The sequence below is a fragment of the Eleutherodactylus coqui genome, chromosome 7 (assembly GCF_035609145.1).
Source record: "Eleutherodactylus coqui strain aEleCoq1 chromosome 7, aEleCoq1.hap1, whole genome shotgun sequence".
NCBI lineage: Eukaryota > Metazoa > Chordata > Amphibia > Anura > Eleutherodactylidae > Eleutherodactylus > Eleutherodactylus coqui.
This window is the reverse complement of record NC_089843.1, coordinates 148,975,855-149,001,745: the sequence shown is the minus strand read 5'-3', so window position 1 is coordinate 149,001,745 and position 25,891 is coordinate 148,975,855. Positions and strand designations below refer to the sequence as shown.

At 41.2% G+C, this 25,891-nt stretch overlaps 1 protein-coding gene across 1 annotated transcript in view; it reads left to right on the top strand.

The window, feature by feature from the left end:
- Positions 1-2,435: 2,435 nt before the first annotated feature.
- Positions 2,436-25,891, top strand: part of ETNPPL (ethanolamine-phosphate phospho-lyase) — a 35,607-nt gene continuing 12,151 nt past the window's right edge. The window contains exons 1-10 of the mRNA XM_066573821.1: positions 2,436-2,579; positions 8,982-9,100; positions 9,268-9,427; positions 12,889-12,963; positions 13,221-13,314; positions 14,807-14,923; positions 19,458-19,548; positions 21,016-21,233; positions 23,148-23,302; positions 25,475-25,564. Coding sequence (XP_066429918.1) covers positions 2,524-2,579; positions 8,982-9,100; positions 9,268-9,427; positions 12,889-12,963; positions 13,221-13,314; positions 14,807-14,923; positions 19,458-19,548; positions 21,016-21,233; positions 23,148-23,302; positions 25,475-25,564 — 1,175 coding nt within the window. The 5' untranslated portion in view covers positions 2,436-2,523. The remainder of the gene's footprint in view (positions 2,580-8,981; positions 9,101-9,267; positions 9,428-12,888; positions 12,964-13,220; positions 13,315-14,806; positions 14,924-19,457; positions 19,549-21,015; positions 21,234-23,147; positions 23,303-25,474; positions 25,565-25,891) is intronic.

The following is a 25,891-nucleotide window of genomic DNA, read 5'->3' as shown; positions in this document are numbered from 1 at the left end:
TTTGCCTTGTCTCTGGATTTTGCTAGAATTTGCTCCTTCATATTTATCCTCTGGTACTTATACTCCAACCTCCTGGTTTCGACCATTGGCCTGTTCTTTGACCACATGTTCAGACATCCTCTGGCTTGTTGCATGGGTAAGCACTCTTCCAGTGATGACTCCTATCTTTGTTCTTGACTCGCTCACATTTGCCATCATCCTAGATATTCTTAGCAGATTATGTTCCACCATTCAGTGACTACTAAGGGACCTGAAATCTAGGAATCCAACTGGGAAAGTCCTTGTGGGAGCAAAGGATGATAAATGCAAAGATTTCTTAGACTCTGCACCTCAGTTTATCTAGTTGGCCCAAGGATCCACTAACTTGGTGAGAACTGAAACAGTCATGTGGAAACAACAGGGAAAGGGAATGACTACAATCAGAGAAACCATTGCCTGTGAGTCATTGGGTTTGCTGTTTGTTTTCTGCACCTGATCAGTACTGTATTCAGCTGTATGGAGTATGGAGATAATAAATGGTCAAGTTACAGTAGTATTTATATATTTATTTAGAGCCATGGTATATATACTCATGATATGGAACAGAACTTTAGGACAAAACTAAGGATCCATTGAGATCTGTCGATTTGTCGTTTGAACAAGCAAATGATGTAGCGTTAGCTCATTACCTTGTGCAGCCTGTTTACACAGCAGATACATCGATGACTCGTTCATATGAGAAATTGTTCAGTTTTTCACAATCGCTGTATTAAGGCCCTTTTAGACACACCGATTTTCACTCAAAAATCGCTCAAAGCCATCTTTTGAGCGATAATCGTTGTGTCTAACTGCACTGACATCGTGCAGTTTTCATTAGGCCGTCGCTGATCTTTCAGCATGCTGAAAGATCAGCCTTTAGTTATTATGAATTCACACTGGTATACAGCTGATACTATTGTTTCAGCTGTATCCCGCTCCCTGATGACAGACTGGGTGTGAAGAACAGAGTGGTCCAGCTGTGTTCTCCATACCCCGCTGGGAGCGCTCAGCTGTATAATAGCCGGGTGCTGCGAGCGGGGAACAGCTGGATGCAGAAGACAAGTGGGGACACCCCGGCTTGTCTTCTGCATCCTCCACTTGGAGCGCAAAGTGATTGCTTAACGTTTGGACGATCATCTTGCACTGTTAAAGAACAATTATCGCTCGAAAATCACTCAAAAGATTTTTTGAGCGAATTGTTGCGTCTAAACTAGAGATGAGCGAGCATACTTGCTAAGGACAATTGCTCGATCGAGCATTGTCCTTAGCGAGTACCTGCCCGCCCGGAAGAAAAGGTTCGGCTGCCGGCGCGGGTGAGAGGTTAGTTGCGGCAGTGAGCAGTGGGGTGCGGGGGGAGAGAGAGATCTCCCCTCCGTTCCTCCCCACTCTTCCCCGCCGCTCCCTGCCCGAAGCCGTCAGCCGAATCTTTTTCTTCCGAGCGGGCAGGTACTCGCTAAGGACAATGCTCGATCGAGTAATTGCCCTTAGCGAGTATGCCCGCTCATCTCTAGTCTAAACCAGCCTTTAGTGACTGAGAATAACTGAACAATCTGTATTTAAACCGAATGATTAGTGAACGAGCCAACAATGACTGTTATGCCTGAACAAAATAAACTATGAACAAAAAGCAAACTATTTATCATTCATCATTCGATTGTTGGCTGTGTTTACACTGAACGATTATCATTGATTTTCACCCATTTGAACGATAGCAATATACTGCTATGGGGAAAAATGCAGAATTTTTAGTTCTTCAAACACTTGAGCAAATAAACTGGAAATAAAAAAAATTGTACAATCACTTTTTGAAGTATCCGATTTGTTCTTCTTTATATTTTTTCTGTTTTAGTAATTTGTCCGAATCCTAATTTACATTATTTACGTTTGCATCTAACTTTCACTATAAGGTTTTTATTTTAATTAACAATATATCTTTATGTCATAATCGCATTCCAAGTCTTAAAATCAAACAAACTACAATGACACCGGAAACCCCTAAGAACATAATATCTGCATAGACAAACAGATATGGGGAATAATGCATAAAGCTGTTGTTATCACTGTGAAGTTTGGTCACGAGCGTGTAAAACAGTCAAGAAAGTACGTTAATCCAAAGTTTGCCAGACAGTCAATAAACTTAACTACTTAACAGCCAACGAGTCATCTTCACACAAACAGATGCATAGCTCAAAGTGTACAGTGTGTACGTTAACTACATAGAAGAACTGTTTTAGGCATATATTACATTTTTATGTTATTATCTAGAGCAAAAGTTGAAAAAAGTTAACCATTTGCTAGCCTGCCACCATTGGAGGAGTTAATGTCAGGCAGAGGCGTGAGAGGGGAGTGCAGGAGGCAGTGTCCTTAGGAAACTCAGCAGGCTTATAAATAGAGTGCGAATATAAGGCAGAACAGCTCTCACACCTCACAGCCTGCGGTGAGACAAGTCCTGGGAGCTCAGCTGATCTGGAGTTTTGTGCCAAGGGAAGACTGACAGGAGCAGACATGTGTGAGGCATATTCCAAGGAGAAAACCATTGAAATGAGGAAAAAGCACATAGGGTAAGCACTGATGCACAGCTGCTATCCAACTTATGGAACGTTCACAAAGTACAATTTTGGGGCATTCCTGTAATATCTACTCCTACAGCTTAAGAAATGTTGCCAGACATACATGATCAAGGCAAATCTTTATCATGAAGGCTTGTGGACTTTATGTTCTGTATGTTACCATATATTACTAGTACATCTAACATAGTAATATTACATCCCAGAAGACTCAAGAGGGATATTCAAGCTCTAATGAACTTGAGTAATAATAAGTGTTCATCGGTTGACGATGATTGGATGGTAAACATCAGTAGCAGGGCATGCCAGGATGTACTGGGTCCTTGAATGTCACTGTATCCAAAATTAGAGGAGTCCTAACAGTTGACCTCAAACAGATCCTGGTTTATAGAGATATTAATTATCTGCACTTGCCATTCTCTGTAGCCACTCCTAACTTGACTGTCTAGAAGAATGCTGTATATATAGTAATGTATGACCTGATATAACTGTTTTATAGGTAAGAAATAAGTACAATATACCAGTAGGTCAGTATTAGTAACACTGAAAAGTGGAGAAAGTGGTGTAAAGTAAGCAATGGTGGAAAAACTATAGTTAACTAAGTTCATTATGAAATAAAGGAGGCTTCTCACTTTTTGGGGGGCGGGAGGGGGGGTATATACACATATGTGCTAATGTTTATCAACTATTCTGAGGCAATGTAACTTCTGTACATGCTATAAGCAAACTGTCAAACTTTTTCTATACCAAAGTGAGCAAACCTAATATAGTTTTTTTTTTACCTTTAATTTTAGATACTTTGTAGCAATATGTTCCAAAAGATGATTTAAACTCATTCCACTTTTTTTCTATATTTTAAGGTGCGCAAAACTAAATAGCTAGATGTAGATATATGATCCATGGTAGGTTATATGGGGGAATTGCCCTCGGGTGAACTCTTGTTTTTATACAGTAAAGAAGTGTTTTTTCAGGGGTTATTTATGATTATCTCCTGTATTTTGGGGCACAGTAAATGACTACTTCGACACAGCAAGTAGGAACTGACTCAAGTCATTAATATTTTAAATCATCTTTGTTTTTCCCAAAGTATTACATCCCTTCATGTCAAAAGTTGGCAGCCTTCTACAGCCAGACAGAAGGGGGGCAGAGCAAGCAAGCCCTATAAAATGTGCTCCAAAGGCGCCAGCTTCATAACAAGAGCTGGCTGTAGTTAGTATCTCATGTGGGGGCATTGGATCACAAGACCTGCTGGGCAAGTCAGTTCACTGCTGTCAGTCCTAAAAGATGACCTATAGTATTATGTATAGTAGGCTATGTCAGATTGGCCTGATGTTACTGTTTGCTACCTAATAGATAAACATGCCGGTCTGGCAGTGATGGAGAAAGTCGTTTTGTGCAAGCAGCAGGCAGACCGCAAGTGAGGCATTTCCTGAAAGAACAAACATCAGTTCACTGAGCTCATTAAATAAAGGAAGGAGACGTCTCCCATTTCTGGGTATAAATGTGTACGGTTTATCCTAATGTTTAAAAAACAAGAGAATGTAAGGGCTTATTCAGACGGGCGTATTTGCGCAGGCATTTTCGAACGTAAAAAAGAGGCGTACAGAAAACGCGACCATTGGGTTTCAATGGATTCATTCAGACGAACATGTTTTTTCTGTGCGAGAAATAATAAGACCTACTCAATCTTCTTCAGCTGTATATTTTATACGTCGCGTGATAAGATAGGTCTTGCCCTATCTTTCGCCATGTTACGCAGCAAGCTCCCATAGACTTCTATGGAAACTGGAAAAAAGAGAGGGGGAGGGAGTTACCCTGCATGCAACACTGGGAAAAGAAGACAGCTGGCCCTAATTAGGCATCAATTGACATTCTGAGCATTTTATTACGATCGTTGGTTGCCATTGCTTCAGCTTGTTTTCTTTTTACATCCGCACAGCAGCGTCCCGTGTGAATGGCTTGAAATATGCCAATTAAGATCGGGACTTGATCGGGTCAAAAATTAATTCATTCGACTATACTGTGAGTCCAGGTGAATGTATAAATGCATACACATGTGTGAAGGAGCCCTAAGGGTGGTGTCTAGAGATGAGCGAGTATGCTCAGATAATGCAGTTACTAGAGCGAGCATCGCTCTTCTCGAGTAACTGATTACTGGTCCGAGCAGGCACGGGGGCGGCAGGGTTGAGCGGCGGGCGGCAGGGGGCAGCGGGGGGGAGAGAGGGAGATCTCGCTCACTCTCCCCCCCCCCCCCTCTAGCCCACACTGCCTGCCGCTCACCCCCACCCCCGAGCAGTAAGCAGTTACTTGAGAAGAGCAACGCTCGCTCGAGTAACTGCTTTATCCGAGCGTGCTCGCTCATCTATAGTGGCATCATATGAATGTATGCACAAATATGCTCGTTTTAGTGCAATGCATTTGTGCATTGAACAAGCTTGATTTGCGCGCATATTACTGTACTTTCTTGCACACGCGGGACCTTTACATGTTTGCATGCAACACCCCCTGCTCTGATTTAAAAGGCTATTTAGCGTAATGAGGTCCAGATTTGTTCTATTTTTCATGGAATTGCGCAGCATATTGCACATTTGCGCTCCTCCCATAGATTCCTATGTTTTCTTTTTGTACGCAAATACACAAAAAGATTGAAACGGTACTACTTTTTCTTGCCCCCCCAAAAAAATCGTTAATGAGAATAAACCATTGACACCAAAGGTTCTCATCTCTGCGTATTGCACGCGCTAATACATCCGTGCGACCGGCTTCATTTATAAATGACAAAACTTCACACTAAGCGTGCATCCGGGCATTTCTCACAAAAATAACAGTTATGACTCACATATATTTGCTGTAACACAAAATAGTAGAAGTGCTTGCAGTGAAGCAGCGCCCCCCCCCCCCCCCACCACCAGCTGTGTAGACCCGCTCTGACTGTCTCCTCACTACCAGCCAGTTGTTTTCCATTTAAGCAGAGGCCCGGCAGTTGTAATAATTTCCAAAGTGCTCCCTCGTTCCAAGCTTCCAGCCAGTAAACAAACTAGTTGTTGCCTTGTAAAAACTCATTTTAATGACTTGTAAAGAACGGAAATAATATAGCAGCTGAAAAAGGCAGCGTAATGCCAACAGGTCCAGACCAATCAGAGGCTACTCTTTCTATTACGTAAGGAGTCCTGGAAGCCCCTCCACACCACTCTCCCCCCCCCCCCCCCCATGTCCTGTTGCCTTCTAAGTGTATCCTCACACACAAACAGACATTTAGAAGTCTCTCTACTTGCACTCTTATTGATACTTTGGCTGGGTTGGATTCTTCTTGTTTTTGTGTCACTTGGTTTAAATTGCAGCTGTTATTTAATTTTTTCTTTAAATCTACTAAATAGGTGATTCTAAGCATTTTTGCAATATATTTTGGTAGCCTACTATTTACAGTTTTCCTTCAAACCCCCTCTTCTTCTCTGCAGCTTGGTGAAGATGATACTAGGAAGTTGCTAAGAAAAATATGTATTCACCTAACAGCATAGCAGAAGAGGCGCTCCAGCTGTATCTGCACTGCTTTCTCCAGTGCAGCTGCAGGCACAGCTGTTCCCATATAAGAGCTCATTCACATGAGCATGAAATTCACGCCTAACTGCGTGAAAAATAGCGTGAATGGACGATTTCCCATTATCTAGCCACAAGCTTAATTAGCGGTGAAATTGCCCATTCACACTATTGGGAGCTGCGTGGTGCTTTAAAAAAGAAGTGCTGCTCTGGGAGAAGAGAAGGGAAGGGTATTTCCTTATTCTCCCCTGCAGGTGAACCCCTGTCTCACCCCTGCAGGGAATATCCCTCCAGAACTGCTCAGATGAAGGGAAGCCCCGCAGAGAAGGAGGTTCCCCTGGGGCTTTCCTCCATTTCTCTCTCTCTCCCCACTAGGGGGTGATTCCCCTGTAGGGGGGAGAAAAAGGGGGAGTGGCTATAGGGCTTCACCGAGAGCGGGGAGAGAGTGTGGGGCTAGAGGGAACTGCCCTCTAGCCCCACCCTCTTACTTTCTCTTTGCTATGGGGGAATCCTTGGGAGAGCCTCTCTAGCCCTGCCCTCTCTTTGTAGCACTGCCCTTCTCTCTCTCCACTACAGGGCAACTCCCCCATAACAGGGAAACTGCATGGGTATAGGGTGCTTCCCTGTAGCCCTGCCCTCTCTCTTCCCACTCTCGGGGAAGTCCTATAGCCACTCCCCCTTTTTCTCTCTGTTACAGGGGAATCACCCCATACTGGTGAGAGAGGTTCCCCTGCAGAGGAGAATAAAGAAATCCCCAGCAGTGCAATGCTGGAGTTCGCCCGCAGAGGAGAATAAGGAAATTTCCAGCAGCAGTTTCTAATGCCATTTTTTGAGCCAAAGTGAGAAGTGGATCCAGCAGGATGGAGAAGTGTAATTCCTTCCTCTATATTCCCCATTCCTCTTGAATCTACTTCTGGCTTAGTCAAGAGAATTACAGTAAAGGTGACCGAACTTCTGAATGCAGATGTGATCAACTTATCAGACATCTATTAAGAAATAAAACAAAACATCACTATATATATATATAATATATAACAGAACATACATCACAGAAGGGAGGAGGAACTTGTGAGGATGAGCTGGGGTATTGGGTAAATGTCCCATATGTTTGCATTTCCTTCTGAACAAGCTAATGTTTTCTCAGCATAAGGGCAAATGTTTGTTTGAATTAAAACTTTTCTGAACCGGCTTCTGGCACTTGTCCTGTTATTATTACTGAAAGACTATTTGTCTACTCATTATCCTCTGTGACAGCTGACTGCAGTTATTTAGTACCCTACAGCCAGTCTGATCTGGTTCTGCACACACCAGGACATCCAGCTTAAAGTGTGCGGACTCTGAAAGTGACAGGAGATGAGAGATGTTATGTCTGGTGACTACAAGTAACAACTACTGTATAATCCTTGTCAGTTTTATTGATTACTGTGCTAATAGCTTGGGTTGTAGCACTTACATTGATGCTAAGCAGGGTACCACTTGTTTTAAAGTGTCCTTAACTACAAACTAAAGGCCCTTTTACACGAGACAAATATATTGTTCTTCCGCAGGGTTTTGAGCGATAATCGTCCTGTGTAACTGCATGCAGAAACTGAACAGCTGGACGAGAATCGTGCAGAGCGTGCATCACAGGGACGAGTGTCGGGCATCGTTTGGCCCACACACGTTATGTGTAAAAGGGCCTTGCATTGCATTGTACCCCTACTTGGCAGGGCCTTCACGTCTTAATTTTGAGCTATAGCATGGGGAATTCCTTGATTCAGCTCTACTGAAACCCGAGTGCCAAAAACGGGAATTAGAAGCAATCCCGGTGTCCCAACCTCCAGACCTGGCATCCTTCCATTTCACTGTAACATGTTAAATATACTTAGGGTTTCTGCGTACAGTTCTTTGTATCCATATTGTACAGAGCTGTAATATAATGTCCATATGCTGCTATAGGCTCATACTGAATCATACTTTATCCGATGCAGCCGACCCAAATTTCTTTTGTAGAATGTATGTAAAGGGTAAACAAAGAGGAAAAAATGGGTAAACGCACAAACTTTTTAACAGAAGCATGGGGCGTTATTTTTAGCTCAACTCCCCTATTTTTAATTCAGACCAGAATACATAAACACATTTTAGGGCCGTGGCACCCCTTCCTCAGTAAGAACACATCAAAACGCCGGATGTGTATTCCCAACAAATGCTGAGGAAGGGGCGCCATGGCCATCAAACGTGCTTATGTATTCTGGTCTGAGATTAAAAAAAGAGGAATTGAGCTAAAAATAACCCCTTGTGCCGCTCCTAAAAAGGTTGCACCTCTACCCAATTTTTGACCTTTTTTACCCCTTATCCAACTTATGGTATTAGTACATTGGCATATACCAAAGCTACTTATTCCTCAGAGTAGAGGAAGTTTAGCCAGGGATTTTTCATTTCAACATTTTGAAGTAATGGACGTAGAAGCTCAAGATCTTTTGGGCTTAGCTGTCTAAAACTAATAGATTTGCACTCGTTTGGTTCAATTGATACATATCATGAACTGTCAATTGCCCACCGTAGCCTGTCAATACGTCTACTTTAGCAGTCAACTGTTTTTTTCCTCTCCGTGGGATGATACACTTATCTTCTGTGTGCATCCAGGCCTAACGACAAGAGGCTGTTTTTAGAAAGTGACCCTTGACTTTCTACCTTCAGTCTCTACATCTAGTTCTGAGTTTGAAGTCACAACAGTAATGCAACGTCTTCTGATTCTCGGGCTCCACAGATGAATTACGTTGAATGCATTTAAGAAAATAAATTGGGGAAGTAAGAATATTACATTTGATAAGAGAGCAGCCTAAACTATAATTATTTGTGTTACTTATTCCCTTTTAGACCATCCTGTAAAGTATTTTTTGCAAAAGATCCAATTAAGATCGTATGTGCAAAAGGCCAGTACATGTTTAACGAAAAAGGAGAAAAATACCTCGACTGCATAAATAATGTTGCTCATGGTAAGTCCATCAATTAAATATAATTCTGAGTAAGTCAATCTACACATATACACAATAGGTTGTATAACCCAACTGCCAGAGGTCTTGTTTGTGTGATCTCATTGGATCATTGTATTCTTTTGGCAGCAGTTGCTCATGAATAATTCATTTTTTCCCCTCACTTGTAGTTGGACATAGTCATCCGGAGGTGACAAAGGCTGCAGTGAAGCAGATGGAGTTACTGAATACAAACTCTAGATTTCTACATGACAACCTTGTCCAGTATGCTGAGCGCCTAACTGCCACCCTCCCTGAGAGGCTCTCTGTGTGCTACTTTGTTAACTCGGGGTGAGTTTTTAAATTCCATTCCAGATTTTTTTCTGTATACAGCACATTTTAGGATATTTTTAAAGTTAAGGTCATTTTACATGGGCAGATAATCGGGAACTAACTTTCATCCAAACATCTGCCTGTGTGAAAGTGCAACGGATGGACAGAAGAACAAGCCAACTCATCAATGACAACTTTTATGTAGCACTAAAAACTATCTGTTGTTGACAGCAAATTGCTGCATGTTTATAGGGATGTGCTGCCAGCAACATTGGAACACTTTGTGCCTGAGCGCTGGGACTAACGATCATTCAGGCACATACAGTAGTGCTGATGATTCCATGTAAATGGAGCTGAACATCAGTTGGGAAAATCTGCCAATATAAAAGTACATATAAAAGTCAGATATGTCCCATTCTTTATACTTTAGAGACCTGTCACATGGGTGGAATTGTTCTTCACCACACAATAAAATTTGCTATCATGGAGAAAATTCCGCACCACGATCCACATATCTAACATACAGATTTTTGATGCAGAATTGAAAATGGTTTCATTCCACATTGAAATCTGTGTTTAGACATGAGGAACAATTCTGTTCCGTGTGAAGATTCCCTAGGGCCATCACTAGTCATCTCTAGCCCTATAAATACAATGGGGGAGATTTATGAATGCAAAACAGGTATTGAATTGGCTGAGCTGCGGCATTGATTGGCCAATTCATAAATCCTGCCTCCACAACGCACTGGCTGTTGATTGGTTATTCGTCCGCGGGTCAGCCAATCAATGCAGCACTGGGTGAACCAGTCCAAGCCATCGCTTCCTGGAGGTGGGATTTATGAATCCAGAAACCAGGAAGTGATCTTCTGTGGGCAAACGAGGACTTCAGGATGCCTAGTGGAGCTCCAGAGAGCAGTGGGAGGACCCTGACTGAACTTTTTAGGTAAGTATTTCCTTTTTTTTGGAGTGCAGCTAGGGCTAGGTTTCAGGGTAGGGCTTATTTTTAAAATGTTAAAGTCGTATTGCTCGAAAACCGCGATTTCGTGCATTGCGATGCAACAAAAATGAACGCTCCATAGGGAAATTAAACTACATAGGAATGCTTCTTACAGGGCAGTCATAGAAAAAAGTCTCACCCACAATATCCCAGTATATATGCTACACCTACAACTACACGGTCTACTGAATGCATAGGTTTTACCAGTGATTGTGCTAGTCATTTAGAAAACAAGATAGCAATAGAAAAGACTCTTTCCTGGTATTGATGTTTTTCTTTTGGCAACCATGGAGCATGTGGAAGACACTAAGGGTGCTTTTACACTCGCCAATCGCCTGCATTCCTGCAATTATTGTTCCGCGTAAATGCATGCACCGACTGAATGATGAACAAGAAGCCTTTGCTTTTCCTTCGTAGTTAAATTTCTGCAAGCAGAAAATCAAATGTTGAATTGGCCCATGCAAACAGGCGGTTGGTCATTAGAGATGAGCGAGCACCCAAATGCTCGGGTCCGCGTTATTCGAGTCGAGCTTTTCATAAAATTCGAGAGCCCTACTTGAGCAATGAACCCCATTGGCTACAATGGGAGACTCAAGCATTTTTTTATGTGGAACGCCAGGTGCCGAGTTTTTTTTGTTTCCTAGGTTCTCTCTCATTCTCTCTCGTTCTCCCTCTCTCTAGCAAGCCAGCCAAAAAATCTGCCAATGACGCGTGCTGCGTCGCGGCGGGGAGGGGCCAAAACAGGCACGTCACAGCGGGGAGGAGACGAAAACTGGGGCGGGGTCGAACATGGCTTGATGCTCGTTCGAGTAACGAGCACCATCGAGTACGCTAATGCTCAAACGAGCATCAAGATCGGCAGAGTATGTTCGCTCAACTCTATTGGTCACATAAGAACAACTGCCTTCTTACTGTGAAAGGAGGTAGGTTCCCTGGAATGATCACCGGCCCACTCCCACTCCATTCACTAGCGATAATCATTCCTGTGTAGCAACACAGGGGTGACCTGTCAGACATCTTGCCCCCAGCAGGTCTTCCCGTCTAAAAGCACCATGAGTGAAAACTATAACTATCATTTGTACATCAAAAGATAACAAAGAACATACAGCCTTGCTTCATAGCTTCCAAGTTAATTAACCTCGGTGCACCAAAAAGTGATCCATATTGTACAATGTCTATGAAATTATGACAAATCTAAGAACATTTTCTTGAATAATAAAAAAGTCATTTCAGACTTGACACATGCAATATACAGTAAATATCTCCTTGGCTGCAATGTATGCAGAATAGCAATCACCCCACAGTGGCAGACTATGCAGCTAATATGGGACTCTTGAAAAAAGGGTGGCCAGCCGTGGTTGGTCCTATAACCTCTGCTATTAGTTGGCAAGATCCTATGCAGGACTTTTCCCTTCAGAGGCACAAAATTGTTAGAAAAGATGATGGGGAAATGGCCCGAAGGTCATTGGGCAGAAAACAAACACTGGGACCAGCACCTTCTACCCTGGACCAGCACCATAATGAACGGCCGCGTTTGATCTTTGCAATGGGTGCCCCTTGTCTAGTATACATACCACCAATTGCAACACAGTTGACTCATTGGCCAACACTAGTGCTTTAAAGTCCTTTGTCCCAGTATTGTAAAGGTAACATATAGAAGAAATATGCATATTGTCCTGATGCTCAGGTACCTACCACACTCCAAAATGTACTTTGATTAATCAACTTTCTAGGATATTGCTCCTAGTCTGTTCATGCCATAGATATTAGAAAGATATGTGTTGGCAGATTCCGCTAAAGTGGGTGGGATTTGGACTACTTAGGCATGAGGTTTTTTTTTTACCACATTCAAGCAAAATAGGATAGAGCTATAAACAAATTTTAAAGGGGTGCATGGGATTAGAAAATAGTGCCACACCGGGCTACTGATTTATATGCAGCTCAGCCCCACTCAGTCAATGGAGCTGGACTGTAATACCAGATTCAATCTATAGGCATCTCTATTAATTGTGTATGTACTCATTTACATGGGGTGGACAAACCTATGGAAACACATTAGAAATGCATGGGATTTTAATCATTAGCACTGAGCTGCCTTTGTGACCCCTGAGAGCTTCCCGACAAATTTGTGTTGACTTCACCTCTTGCCCTGCTCTGGTTTTTGCAAGCCAGTTGGTAACAGCAACTGAGTGACTCAACCCCCTGATCAATGGAACCTTGTTGCTCAGGCAGATGTTCACATCTGGGTCATATTACCTGCACTTAAAATCGGTCTCCACATGTCTTATTGAAATACAATCTATTATCCCATGTAACTTAAGGCATGCATTTCATACGGTGTTTCCATATTTTTGTCCACCCACTGTAAGTGTTTGTTTAATATGGTTAACGCGACAGCCTAGTACAGGCCATTGTCCTTGTTCTGTAACACTCTTCGCACTACAAGTGTTCCACCACTTATTTGTTTAACTTTCTCTTGCAGGTCAGAGGCAAACGACCTTGCCTTACGTTTGGCACGGCAGTACTCAGGACACAATGATGTGATAACCCTTGACCAGTAGGTTTTAAAATGTCATACCGTAGAGAACTTACTTTTGCTTGCTCACTGGGCCTGTAATCCAGTAGAGATGAGATTGTCAATCCACTTGTGTGTTGCTGACATTGTTCTTGCTGCACCCTTTTTACGATTCAAGGGATATTCCTTGCCTGTTATATGTCTACGAAAATAAAAATATATAACGGGCATAAAAAGTCATTAGAGCAAAGTCATACGCCATTGAACATTTATCTTCTACTTGTCTCTCTTTGCTCCAGCGCCTACCACGGACATGTAACGTCTTTGATTGACATAAGTCCATATAAGTTTCAACAACTGGGAAAAGAAGCCAAAAAAGAGTATATCCATGTGGTGAGTGTTCATTGGTACTTCTGTTTTTTGTAGTATTTTTCTCCTTCCAACTCATCACTATGCAGCACATACTTACATGTAGAAGTAACATCTTTTAATGAGAATGTTTACTAAAGATGGATTACTATAGTTCCTGTTGATCTAAACAATAGATCCGTCTTCACTAAGATCCCAGTAGTGGAGACTGTAGATAGCAAGAATTCAAAAAGTTTTTTTGGAAGAAAAAAAATACACAGAAAAAACACTTGAAGGCCTCCTGTCCACGGGCGAATTTTCACTGCGTTCCCTGCTGCGATAATCCGGCCACGGGGAACGCAGTGATCGCTTTCCATAGCGTTGCTATGGAAAGCGCAGCCCCCCTGTCCACGAGTGGAGAATCATAGTGATTCTCCACTCGCGGCCGGCAAATCGCAGCATGCTGCGAATTGCCACGGATAGGCTTACCGCAGTGATCCATCAGCTGGCTCCTGCTCCCCGGCGGCGGCTGCTTGTGGTGGAGATCCACTGCGGGATATCGCAACACCCGTGGACAGGCAGCCTTAGAGTAGGTTCACACAGAGCGAAAATGGTGGAAAATTTGCTGCAGAATTTGCAGCGGATCTGCAGCAGACTTCACCCCTTCAACTAAAAGGGTGAAATAGGCGGCAGATCCACGACAAATACCGCGGCAACGAAGTTGGCGCAGTTTAGGTGCAGAGTTTGGTGGGGATTTTCCACCGTGGAAAATCTGTACCATTGATTACCATACCCTAACAGTAGAATAATGCATATGTTGGCAGCATAATGTGACTCAATCTAAACAGGAATAAAGAAATCGCTGTAAGGGCTTCTTCAGATGACTATATGCACAGTTGAGCACTCTTCAGCGCAACATATTCGTGCAGCGAACAAGATAGATAGTTGAAAATGTCATAAAATTAGGCCTCATGTCCACGGGCGGATGGTAAAATGTATGAATCACCAACCATACGCTATGTATTGCTTACGGACCGCGTTGAATACGCTGCTTATATAAAAGTATAGTGCTCATGCTGCACAGTATGCAGAGAAGTAGAGCATGCTGCCATCTATTTCTTGTGTGCATCTACATGCAGTGTCTACACGCTCATGTGCATAGGTCAGTGTAAGTCCATTGACTTCCATTGACTCCATTCACGGCGTATCATGCGGCCGTGCATCACACGCGTAATATGTAGTGGAAAAAATGCCCGTGGACATGAGCCCTTAACTGGACATGCGCCAAATACATAAAATTAGCACAAGGATGTACTGGAATATGGTGCATGTGCTGTATCATGCAGCGTTCACTGAAACCTGAAATGCTGCATAAATATCCCACAAATGTTGCAAAAATGAATAGGATGTTGCATAAAACAGTCACCTTGTCTCAGCTGGTGGAAGCCGCTGACTACCTATGGTCATAGAAAATGTTACACTGCTTTATCAAAACTTCAAAAAGTTCAAAATACTGAAAAATGCATGTATGTTCCAGGCTCCATCACCTGATACCTACAGGGGTAAATACAGAGAAGACCACCCTGATCCTGGGGCAGCGTATGCTGAGGAAGTAAATGACCTAATCAGAGAGGCTCACCAAAACAATCGGCAGGTCAGTGTGGAGGCGGAAACACTTTACCAAGTTCATGCATGCTCGCTGTCCTACATATGTATGCAGCTGCGTATGTATGTATATGTCCGTGTATAACAAACTTTAATTTTCCAGTAGTTTGTCTCAACTTCAGATTTTATAGTTGTTTGGGCAATGGCTACATTACAATGCAAGACAGAAAGACGAATACACTTACACCAGACACAGAGAATAGTGAGAATACTGATGACACTAAATTAGGATTGTCAAGCAATTGACCAACATCCAGGGCTTTTACATTTTATTCCATCTCTTAAATGGATGCTTCAACAAACTTTGCATAAATCAATAGTGCAAGTGAAGATAAGAAACTTTATAGTATGGTAATTGTTGTATTGATTGTATTTCTCCCATGCTTGAAAGCGCTGCGGAATAAGTTGGCGCTATACAAATAAAGATTATTATTAGTATATAGCCTGGTTAGAGAAAAAAAGCTTCTTTCTTCACTTTTCAGACTCCTTTCTTCCTCCCACCTGCCTCCTGCTATGATCATTCACTCTTAATTCACTGCTTAAATTTATATTGAGAAAGGCAGAAACAAGTTGGATTTTCAGTTTTACTGAGGGATCAAGTTACAGTTGCTGCCTATAGAAGTCACTGGGGAGGGGAACAGGAGGCAGAGTGAGACATAGAACCACAGAGATGCTGCTGCTGGCTCTAATAAGTGTTTTACTTGTATCCTGCTAATAAATGCAGGATACAAGTAATATAAAGACAGATGTAGTGCTTCTCATCATGCATACACACAACAGCTTATTATGAGTCACATTAAGAACAGGTATGCTTTAAACATTCACCTAACTGGAGATATTTCTGTTTGCCATGACTGTTTTTTGCTTAAAACATTTGTTCTGGTTGTTAGACTTAATTGTAGCAATCTCTTTCTATCCTTAATGCAACAGTTCAATCAAAATACAGCACAGGCCAGTCCAGCACATTAGTGGGCTCTTACTGAACAATGTATACCATTTGTCTAAAAGTGTTGTTTTCATGACACTTTTGTAATTACATGGAATATCTGTCACAGCTTTGCTTTACATACATGCTTCATTACTTAAACCGAGGCCAGTAAAGGCTCTTTTACATGCAAAGATAATCTTTCAAACGACATTTGAAAGATTGAAAGATTTAGCAATCTATTTGCATAACGTGTTAATGGCCATTAATACTTCAGCATCTTCATTTGCATGTAAAAGGACCTCCAGGAGTTGTTTGCAGAGCCTAGCGTGTGTTTAAATATACACCCAGCTATGTAAACAGCTGCTGACACAAACATTGTTCTCCTCCTGGCTAGTTTAAACATGCCGCGGGAAGATCATCCTGCAGTCTTTTAAAAGATGAACGAAATACATTTAAGTGGAATGTATTTACTCAGTCTTTCAGAGGTGTGAACGAGGGATTTTATGTGAAGTAAATCCATTAGTTAAACGAAAAGTGCACGATGCCCGTATTTACATGTAACGATTAGCGCTCAATTTTCAGCTATTTAGATGAATTTCTAGCGATAACTGTTGAGTGTAAAGGGCCTTAAGTCATAAGGGGCCTAAAGTAATAGATATATTGTTATATTATGACTATCCTACAATCAAAGCAATTGAAATAGGCTGCTAAAGATACAGAAAGTTCAATAAATTACACCTTTACTCTTTCAGACTACATTCACATGGGCAAGTGCAATATCGGGCCAAGAAACCCAATATTGAACTGGCCAAGTTGCAATTTTCATGGCGAGGCTTAAAATTTGCATTGTCATGCATGAAAACATTGACCACTTCCCATTGACTTCAACGGAAAAAAAAAAAAAAAATCACACTTGCATGCACATCGCATGACATGCGATTCTTTCAAGGTCCCATTGAAAACAAAGGGCGATACATTCCAAGGGAACACACAAATTTAGAACATGCTCATATGAATAGATCCATTCAAAGGAATGGATTTCCTATTCTTGCCAGTTTCTCGGTCATGTGAATAAGCCTTCAGGCAGACACATTATTATTCAGTTTAACTTGTTTGCTTTTCTAGCCTTCTTAATATTTCTACCCCAGGTTCAGGGTGTTACCAGTCCAAAAATATTTAACAACCGCTCTTTTGGGACTGGAATTATTACTTTTTGCTTGGGTATACATTTTCCAAGTAAGTTGAAAAAAAATGTTCCTACACATCTGCTAAAGACCACAAGGATATCCTGTGATCTGGTTTAGGCCCTAATAATGAGTCCTTTTTCTGCCAAGGGCTTTGGATTTGCAGAACATAATGTAACAATCATCTGTTCCTAGGAACATTAATGCAGGCCGCATTCTGTTGTCCGTTTCTGTTATTTCTTGACATAAAAAGATGCTAAATTCTTGGCTAATTAAAGGCATTACAAGGACCTGATGTCCGTCATTGGGTAACTATTCCAGAAAGGTATCATTTCGGCTTATTATAAAATAACGGATGTGACTGTGACATTTCGGTAGAAGGTAAACACATCGGAAAATCCAATAGAAAACAAGTGACATATAGTTCGAGAAAACTGGATTATTTCTATTCTGTTTATTCTTTAGGGGTTCTAAAAAGCCTTTGTCATAGGGAAAGAAAGACTTGCATTCATTGGTGAGACAAAAGGATGGTTGTGAAACACAAGCCTTGCTAGCCCAGAACACTTGTTTCATACTCATACTAATCTTATGAGACTGACGTAATGTTGTAAAATACTTCTTCTACACTAAGGAATTTTTGGATCAACCTTGCAAAACCTTCTTACTAATGGTCAGTTTTTTTCCCTTTTTTCTCCCTTTTGCATATTGTAGGTGTTGATGACGCTACCCAGTTGCTGACCAAGCTGTGCTAAAGACTTATATCTCTCCTTTGGAATACCCCATGATGTTGCTCTCTTCAGCTGTATAGTGTATATATTTACTTATTCACAGTTTTGTGTTTTCAGATTATGGATGGGTGATGATACTTTATCCAACAATATGTTAAGGTGTGCAAAGAAAAAACACTACAGTCTATCACAAAAATGTAACAGACCAAAGGCAAACGAATAAAAAGAAGGGGGCGATTCAAAAATCTCCACCTATAAGGGAATAGTGGGCCTCATGGTTCCTGGGTTGCCGAATTGGTTGTCGTAGTCCTATGGAGTGGTAGAGCTTTCGGCCCACTTGATTTGGTCAGATTGTGGGCTACCAGGTAAAACAGAAGAAGCTTGAATCTTCTTAGAGTGCTTTTACATGCGGTGGAATTTTTGGCCATATGAGATGGAATATTCCATTGTGTGGAAAAATCCGAACCAAAATCTGCATGTCTAACATTTTTGCATTTTTTGCACTTCGGATGAGCGCAGGAAATATCCCTTTTCCTGATTTATAACAGATTTTGATCAGATATTGAAGTGGCTAAATTCGACCATAAATCCACATCAAAATCTGATGTTGGACACATGGATTTTGGTGTGGGTTTCCACGGCAGAATATTCCGTTGCATGCAGTGGAATGTTCCACCCCATGTGAAAGCACCATTAGGATGCCCATTTGAAATGCAATTCTACACATAATATCTGATATCTTTTTGCAAGTTCTCCATGAATGAAGAGACGCATCCATGAGTGTCTACAGTAGAACATAGAGCAGAGCTTCTCATTCTTTTTCTACTGGGTCACCACCAGTAGTGATGCCTGAGGCTTACCACCAGTAGTTGACGTCCATGCCAAAATGTTTTTCAAAAATTGCATAAGTTCTGAGAATGAAGCAACTTTTTTCACTTTTATCTGTTTGGAGACTTGTGAATCGTCCTTTTTGACCATATATTAGTGGATTACATATGTTTTACGAATCTACAAGGCGCTCTAATGCCTTAGGGAACATGTGATTCATGTACCTGTAACTTAGTTCACCTGTTATGTATAAAATCATATGTGCTCACTTTTTATTCTTATGGGACTCAGGTCATGTTGTTTAGTATTTATTATATTTTGCCAGAAAATTACAAGAACTGATGGTGGGAATCCATATTAAAAATAGTCTAACTATGAAGAATATACCTTTTATGTTTTTCACAGTTAAAGACTTAATAATAATAATAACGTATTTAAGAAACATTATTACCACTTATAATGATGTCTGACTTTTTTATTTACATAACCTTCATTTTCCTTGCCAGAACTAGAAAATGATCAGTTGTTGGTAATGAAGTATCATACAGACTATGGTTATAGCTCGGAATGGTCTAAACAAACACTTTGTATTGTTTATTGCTCTTGTGCCTCTGATGAAGGTCTTCTTGGCTGATGTCAAGTGGCATTGAAGACATTGCTGAATAATGACATCTAGCCCATGTTTGCTAACCTTCTTACCACCAAACTGTGTTTTCATGATGAATTCTGGAGTACCAGATATGGGCATCTTAGACTAATTATTTTGCAATTACGAAAGGTTACACATCCTGGATTGAAGATATTTTTAACAGATTCCACTTGAGCTTTAGCCCAATCTTCTCTTTTCTACCCTAGATTGCTGCATTCATTGCTGAATCCATGCAAAGCTGTGGAGGTCAAATTATCCCACCACCTGGCTATTTCCAGAAAGTGGCAGAGTATGTACCTGGTTTATAAGGGATTTGTTTGGGTTAAAACTAGAAGAGTATCATATTATGTATAGGTTTCAAACATCTAGGAGTCCTGAAACTAAAGAGATGTAACTACAGGCTTCTCTTAAAGAAAATTACATATAATTTAAATCAGGTTTTTACTATCAATATATTTCATGCTTTTTGTATTTTGTATCTGGATATCCATATAAAAAAAATCCAGAAATATTGTAGTTTTCTCTCTATTCATGAGAAAGTGACATTTCCCATTTTCAACTTTACTGTACATGCTAAGTCAAGTACTGCAGGGTCATCACATCATCATTAGAGGGTAGATTTAATGATAGATGAAGACTCAATTGTACTACTGAATTCTTATGGCCAATTTACATGTGATGATTAATGATCAGAGTTATTAACATTTGCATGAAAGTCGTCCCAGGTAAATGCATGCAGAGACTGAACGACTGAGTGAGAGTTGTTCAGTTGTTCATTTTCTGCATGCAGAAAACTGAATGACTAACCATTCAGTGTAAACAGCAGTCATTTAGTTCTGAACGACTGTCTGCTTACAGTGAGTGGAGGCGGGCATGGGGGAGAACGCTCCCCAACTGCACCGCCTCCATGCTGGCTGCATAGTTTGCCCTACAGCTCATCCCGTGTAAATGCAACATTCAATATGGTACGCTACATTATACACCAGCATACAGATATGACTCTTTATACTGCTGCTCCCCTGCCCCACCCTGGTCCTTAGTTCCCTAGGGGAGGGATTATACTCCACAATTTCCAGAAGACTAAATTAGTCTATTGACGCTTTTCTGTCTAGAAAATCCCATTGCAGCTGCCATATAGAACACATGCTTTGCTGAACTGTGTATAAAGGTATTAACAAGGAGAATGTGTGTGCTATTAACATGGCTGCCCTAGAAAACTTTATAAAAGTAAAAAATAAGTAGCTACAAAACAAATAAACAAGGTAGTCTTTGACTTCTACACACTTACATTTGATTGAAATTTTGGACCAAAATGTTGTAAAAAGATTCTATTTTTGGAGAGAATATTTTTACAGACTATTAACCTAGTAAGTAATGCTAATTGATGGCATAATCACTAGGTTTTGAAACCCAACAGGGCAAAGCTGCTTCTGGTAACTCCACTTATGAACCTTGTGCTCTTAAATTTTTTTAACATTTTTGACTTTTTCTTCTGCCTATTTCTGTGTAAAGAGATATAGAGGTAACATTTCTTTGTAGAGCAGTAAGAGTAATGTTCAGTAACCGTGCATCAGTTTTGCCATGAAATATTGATTAACATGGATGAGACATGTCCCACTTCAGTGATCATTGCATCACTGCATGCTCCACTCACTACAAGAAACTTTTGACTGTGGACCCAATGCTCTTGAAAGATGTTATACTGTATTTATGTCTTGTAGCTTCATGTTCGATTGCTGTATGTCTTTCTCTGCAGGTATGTACGTAATGCTGGAGGAGTGTTTATAGCTGATGAAGTTCAGGTTGGATTTGGGCGAGTTGGAGAACATTTCTGGAGTTTTCAGCTACAGGGTGAAGATTTTGTACCTGATATAGTTACTATGGGGAAGCCTATTGGTAATGGGCACCCCATGTCTTGCGTTGTGACAACCAAAGAAATTGCAGAAGCCTTTGGAGCAACTGGCTTGGAATACTTTAACACGGTAAATTTGTGTAAAATGTTAAGTCATTTGAAAGTTATATATGTATTTGTTAGGTCCTTCTATTTGCTTAATACAGTTCTATATAAAAGAAGCAGGAAAGCAGGGAGTGCTGTAGTAGTGCAGCTCGCCTATTGATTTCAATGGAAGTGAAGCTAGCGCTGGCACTTCCTACCCTGTCCACTTATGACAACATCTGGCCAGCTACACTTGATAGTGGGTGTCTGATCAGACGATCAGCTGATGGACAGAAGTCCTGACTGGAGGACCTCTGTCCATCAAGCACTAATCCAGAGGATAGGTCATCAGGGAAAAATGGGCAAACAACTCCTTTAAGGGGTTAATGAATTTGAACAATAATTATTTCATATTTTTGTGGATATCCGTGCACAGTTAATCCTCTCCCATTTAAAAAAAAGTACAAATTGAACACATATGCAAACAACCCAACTGGCCTAAGCTATAAGTTGACATATTAATAATACGAGTAGCGAAAAGTAACAAAATATGGTGCTCAACTCAATATGTTATGTTTTCAGATACTTATTTTAAAGTCACAATCAAAAAGTATGGTTGTCTGCTTTAGGCCATTGATTGTCAAATAATCTGTCTGGAAATTGTAAGTTAGTAAGTGGGGATCCCATGATCAGTAACATCAGCGACTTTATTTCTACTATGGTGGGGCTGCACGAAATCCTACAGTTACTTGCAGGGTTCCACGTAGAATACATTTAACCACTGGGAGTCCCAGCAGGGAGACATCCTGTGATCAACCTATTGTCAGAGGACCTTAGTAAGGCTATTTTTACATGGGCTGACAGTTGCCTAAATGATCACTCAAAAGAGTGATTACGGGTGACTGTCATCCCATGTAAACACACCACCCAACAGGGCAAGTGAGCGAGAATTGCTCACTTATCGGAATTGCTTGGTTTTTAGCTTACCGAAACCCAAGGGACTATCGGCCCATGTAAACAGGCAGTTGTTCATCTATCAATGACTGTCTGTTTTCTCTGAATGGAGGTGGGTGGCCCAAAGAGATCTCCGGCATGCTCTGCCTCCATTGACCCTTTTCAATCCCCTGTCTGACGTCTGAAGACATTATGATTTAAGGCTGTACATCTCCGATGTTGGAAGACGTCCGTTGGGGTTCTCTTACTGTATATTGCCAGCCTCTCTGCTGTCGGAGCCTATCTAATGTGTTACCTCATGCAGTACTGGCTTTAGCCTGCAGATAGTGCCGTTGTATAATTGCAGACAAAGAGTAAGCCCTCTAGGAAAACCAGGATACAAATTTGATTGGAAAGGGTTAAGAGAGCGAATGACTCCTGTGTAAAAGCATGGGAGTGCCCAATTTTGAGATGGCTGTCAGGTGCCTGACAGCTATCCCATGTAAAAGTACCCTAACGAAAAGTAATTATATACAAATGAACAACACCTTTAAGGATAAAGTCTCACACTGCCTAAACCACATGTGGTTAAAGCCCTGCTCACTTGAGGTAACCAATGCACAGAATTTGCTAGTAAAAGGGCAGTATTACTAGAAAAAATGTCTGTCCATTGGCCAGGGATTGGGGTTTCAGCTTACATAGCATAGGACGGTACCCATAAAATTTAATACTGGACATGATAGTCATTTGGGACAAAATATGCTGCAACACTAGTCTAATGTATTGATTATAATCTACAGTACAATTATATGTCTGTGTGGTCAACATTCAGCAAGAAATCCCAGAAACCTCTGGTTCTGCAATAGAATGAGCGTGTTGGTGCTTCGATATTACAAATGCTATTTTATAGAATGGCTTCCAAATCCGACATGCAAAATTCTACATGAAACTTTCACTTTGCCTGAGATTTTTTTTAAATATGTCTTTCTATGTAAGTTCTGGTTACAGTGCTCTCTTATGCTTGCAGTTTGGAGGAAACCCCGTGTCTTGTGCTATTGGCTTGACCGTGCTTGATATTATTGAAAAAGAAGATTTGCGAGGAAATGCTACTAGAGTTGGAAACTATCTTGTGGAGCTGCTGCAGGAGCAGAAAGACAAGCACCAGATGATAGGCGATATCAGGTAGCAACTGGCAGCGAAAATAATCTGACTTGATGGGAAATAGATGTCGAAAACACCTTGCTGTAGGGCAAGGTCACCAGCTGTCCCACCGTAGGCCATATTTCTCTTCTCCCTCTGCCTCCCCATAGTGACTGACTTTTTTCAGCAGCTTTTTTCTTAACAAATACAAACTCTTTTACTCAATAGTGGAATAATTGGCTCAGAATCGGAGAATGTCCTCCTTATATGACTGTGATCAAAAGTTACGAACACTAGCCATGTTTTTAATGTATTTTAGATCATACTGGGGCAGATTTACTATTCCAATTGTGACAACTTTCTGGGGCAAATTGTACCAGAAAATTGTATAATGAAAACAAAGATCTGGTACCGTGTTAGCCAGTAGAGCAAAATGTGAATGTTCCCAACAAGAGAAACCAAGTCCTCTTGTAGATATGATACCTTTTAATGGCTAACAAAAATACATGATGTAATAACGAACCAATGCAGGGATCTTCTTCAGGCTTAAATGGATTGGATCCAAAGAGGCATGGATATTTATACACACTTATAACATACATACTTATGACAAGGCACAGATATGGATGTGATTGGTTTGCATTTAAAAGGAATTCTGCAACAGCAAACAAACTTTTTTTGTCTAGGCACGGATAGCGGAGTGAAAGTTTTATGGTCCCTAAATTACTGTTGGGGGGGAGGTCATCAGGCTAGAAATGCTACAAGAGGTACACAAACATTTTTAGCATGTCAAAAGAAAATTGTATTACATGCTTTGTGCCACTTTTGGACAGTTTGTGGCCAAATTATGCCAAAAATTGTGCCAACTTGCGTCAAAATGCTGATGCTATTTTAGGCATAAACTAAGAGGTGGTATAAAAACTAGACAGTATTGAAATCCTCCGAATTTACCATCCAGCCGTGCTGAATCTGGTGCACTAAGGATCTCATATGATTGTTAGTGTCTTTCTGCCCTACAACTATGTCCAATTTCCTCAATGTTTAAGGGCTCAGTCAGACAGGCGTTTTAACGTCCGATTATTCCCGCGTTAAAAAACATTGCACTATATAGAACCAATGCTTTCCAATGGCAGCGATCACATGTGCGAATTGTACATGCACAAAAATGCCTGCGTTGAAAACTATAAGACACCGTTTGTTAAAACGCAGGTAGCTGCGGCAATTGCTGTTTGTTGAATGTGAAACCCCTGAATGCTGTCACATCCAGGGGTTTCACCTTGTACTCAATGGGGCCGGCTTTCATATTTAAGCCTGGGTTAACCTCTGTATTAGAGGCCACTTTCAGAGCCTGCAGTGCAGATGCATTAAGAGGTCTCCAAGGAAATAGTGCTATTTTGTCCTAAAAAATGCCACACAGCATGATGGAAGTCGGACGGACCTTATTGTGTTAAATAGGGTCCATTCAAAACCATTTTGAACCATCAGAGGACAAATCAGTTCAGGCAGGGATTCAATCTTATGCTTCATAACGGATCAGGAAAAAGGAAGCCCAAACAGAGCCCCTAAGACCGCCTGCACATGAACGGGAGCCCGCAGCAGAATCTGACCCTGTGCCCGGCCGGCCCTGCGCACCTGTCACTTTCCTTCTGAATCTGTGCTGCAGATGATCGCGGCGAGTCGCTGTCGGACATGCACAGTACTGATTTATCATTTCTATGTTTATTTTTTCCCCCGCCTTCGAGAGGCGATGATGCGGAATCTGCGACCTTTCCGCAGTGTCAATTGCAGAAGGGCCGCCGGTCGGACGGCTTCCATTGACGTCAATGGAAGCGGTCTGTTCGGACACTGCACGAAAATAGAGCATGCTGCGGTTTTTCCTCTGCTTGCGGAAATCACAATTCGATTCCGCGAGTGTGCAGGATGAAGCCCTTTCCATAGCATACTATGAACGGTATCAGCTGCGGATCCAGCAATGCAAATTCATTAGTGTGCGGGAGGCCTAACGCTGGTCTGAACTCAGCTTTAAAAAGAGCTAGTGATGCAACATCATTGTTAATTGACTATGTACAGAATGTACCGTAGTAGATATGATTAATCATGGATGATTTGAACAAGAAGTAAAAATTTAGTAAGCGCATAGCAATATGTATATTGTCTATAAATATGGAAAAAAAAATAAAAAATCATTTCCAATATCGTTCTTACTTATTTTAGAGGTGTCGGACTGTTTGTCGGTGTAGATCTGGTTAAAGACCGGCAACTGAGGACTCCCGCCACAGCCGAGGCCCAGCACATTATATATAAGTGAGTGTTGCATTGATTGGATAACACTGCTCTTTCCAGTAAGCCAGCAAGGCTTCCCACCTCAATGTTTATTGACTTTGTACATTTTAAAATCTTATAACCAAGAGGCAAATGAGGTCAAGTAGTTCTGTATCTCAAGTTGTTGTTTATGCGATAAATATACCATCCTTATACACACTGATTCTACACGCTAGATCATGCCGCCACTGGTATCTAGTCAAATCTAGTTTACACGACTTCACAGGACAGTCTATATTTACTCATGCCACTTTTATTACACTCCAGCTCAAGATGACTGTTTACACCAATTACTACCATCTACACAAG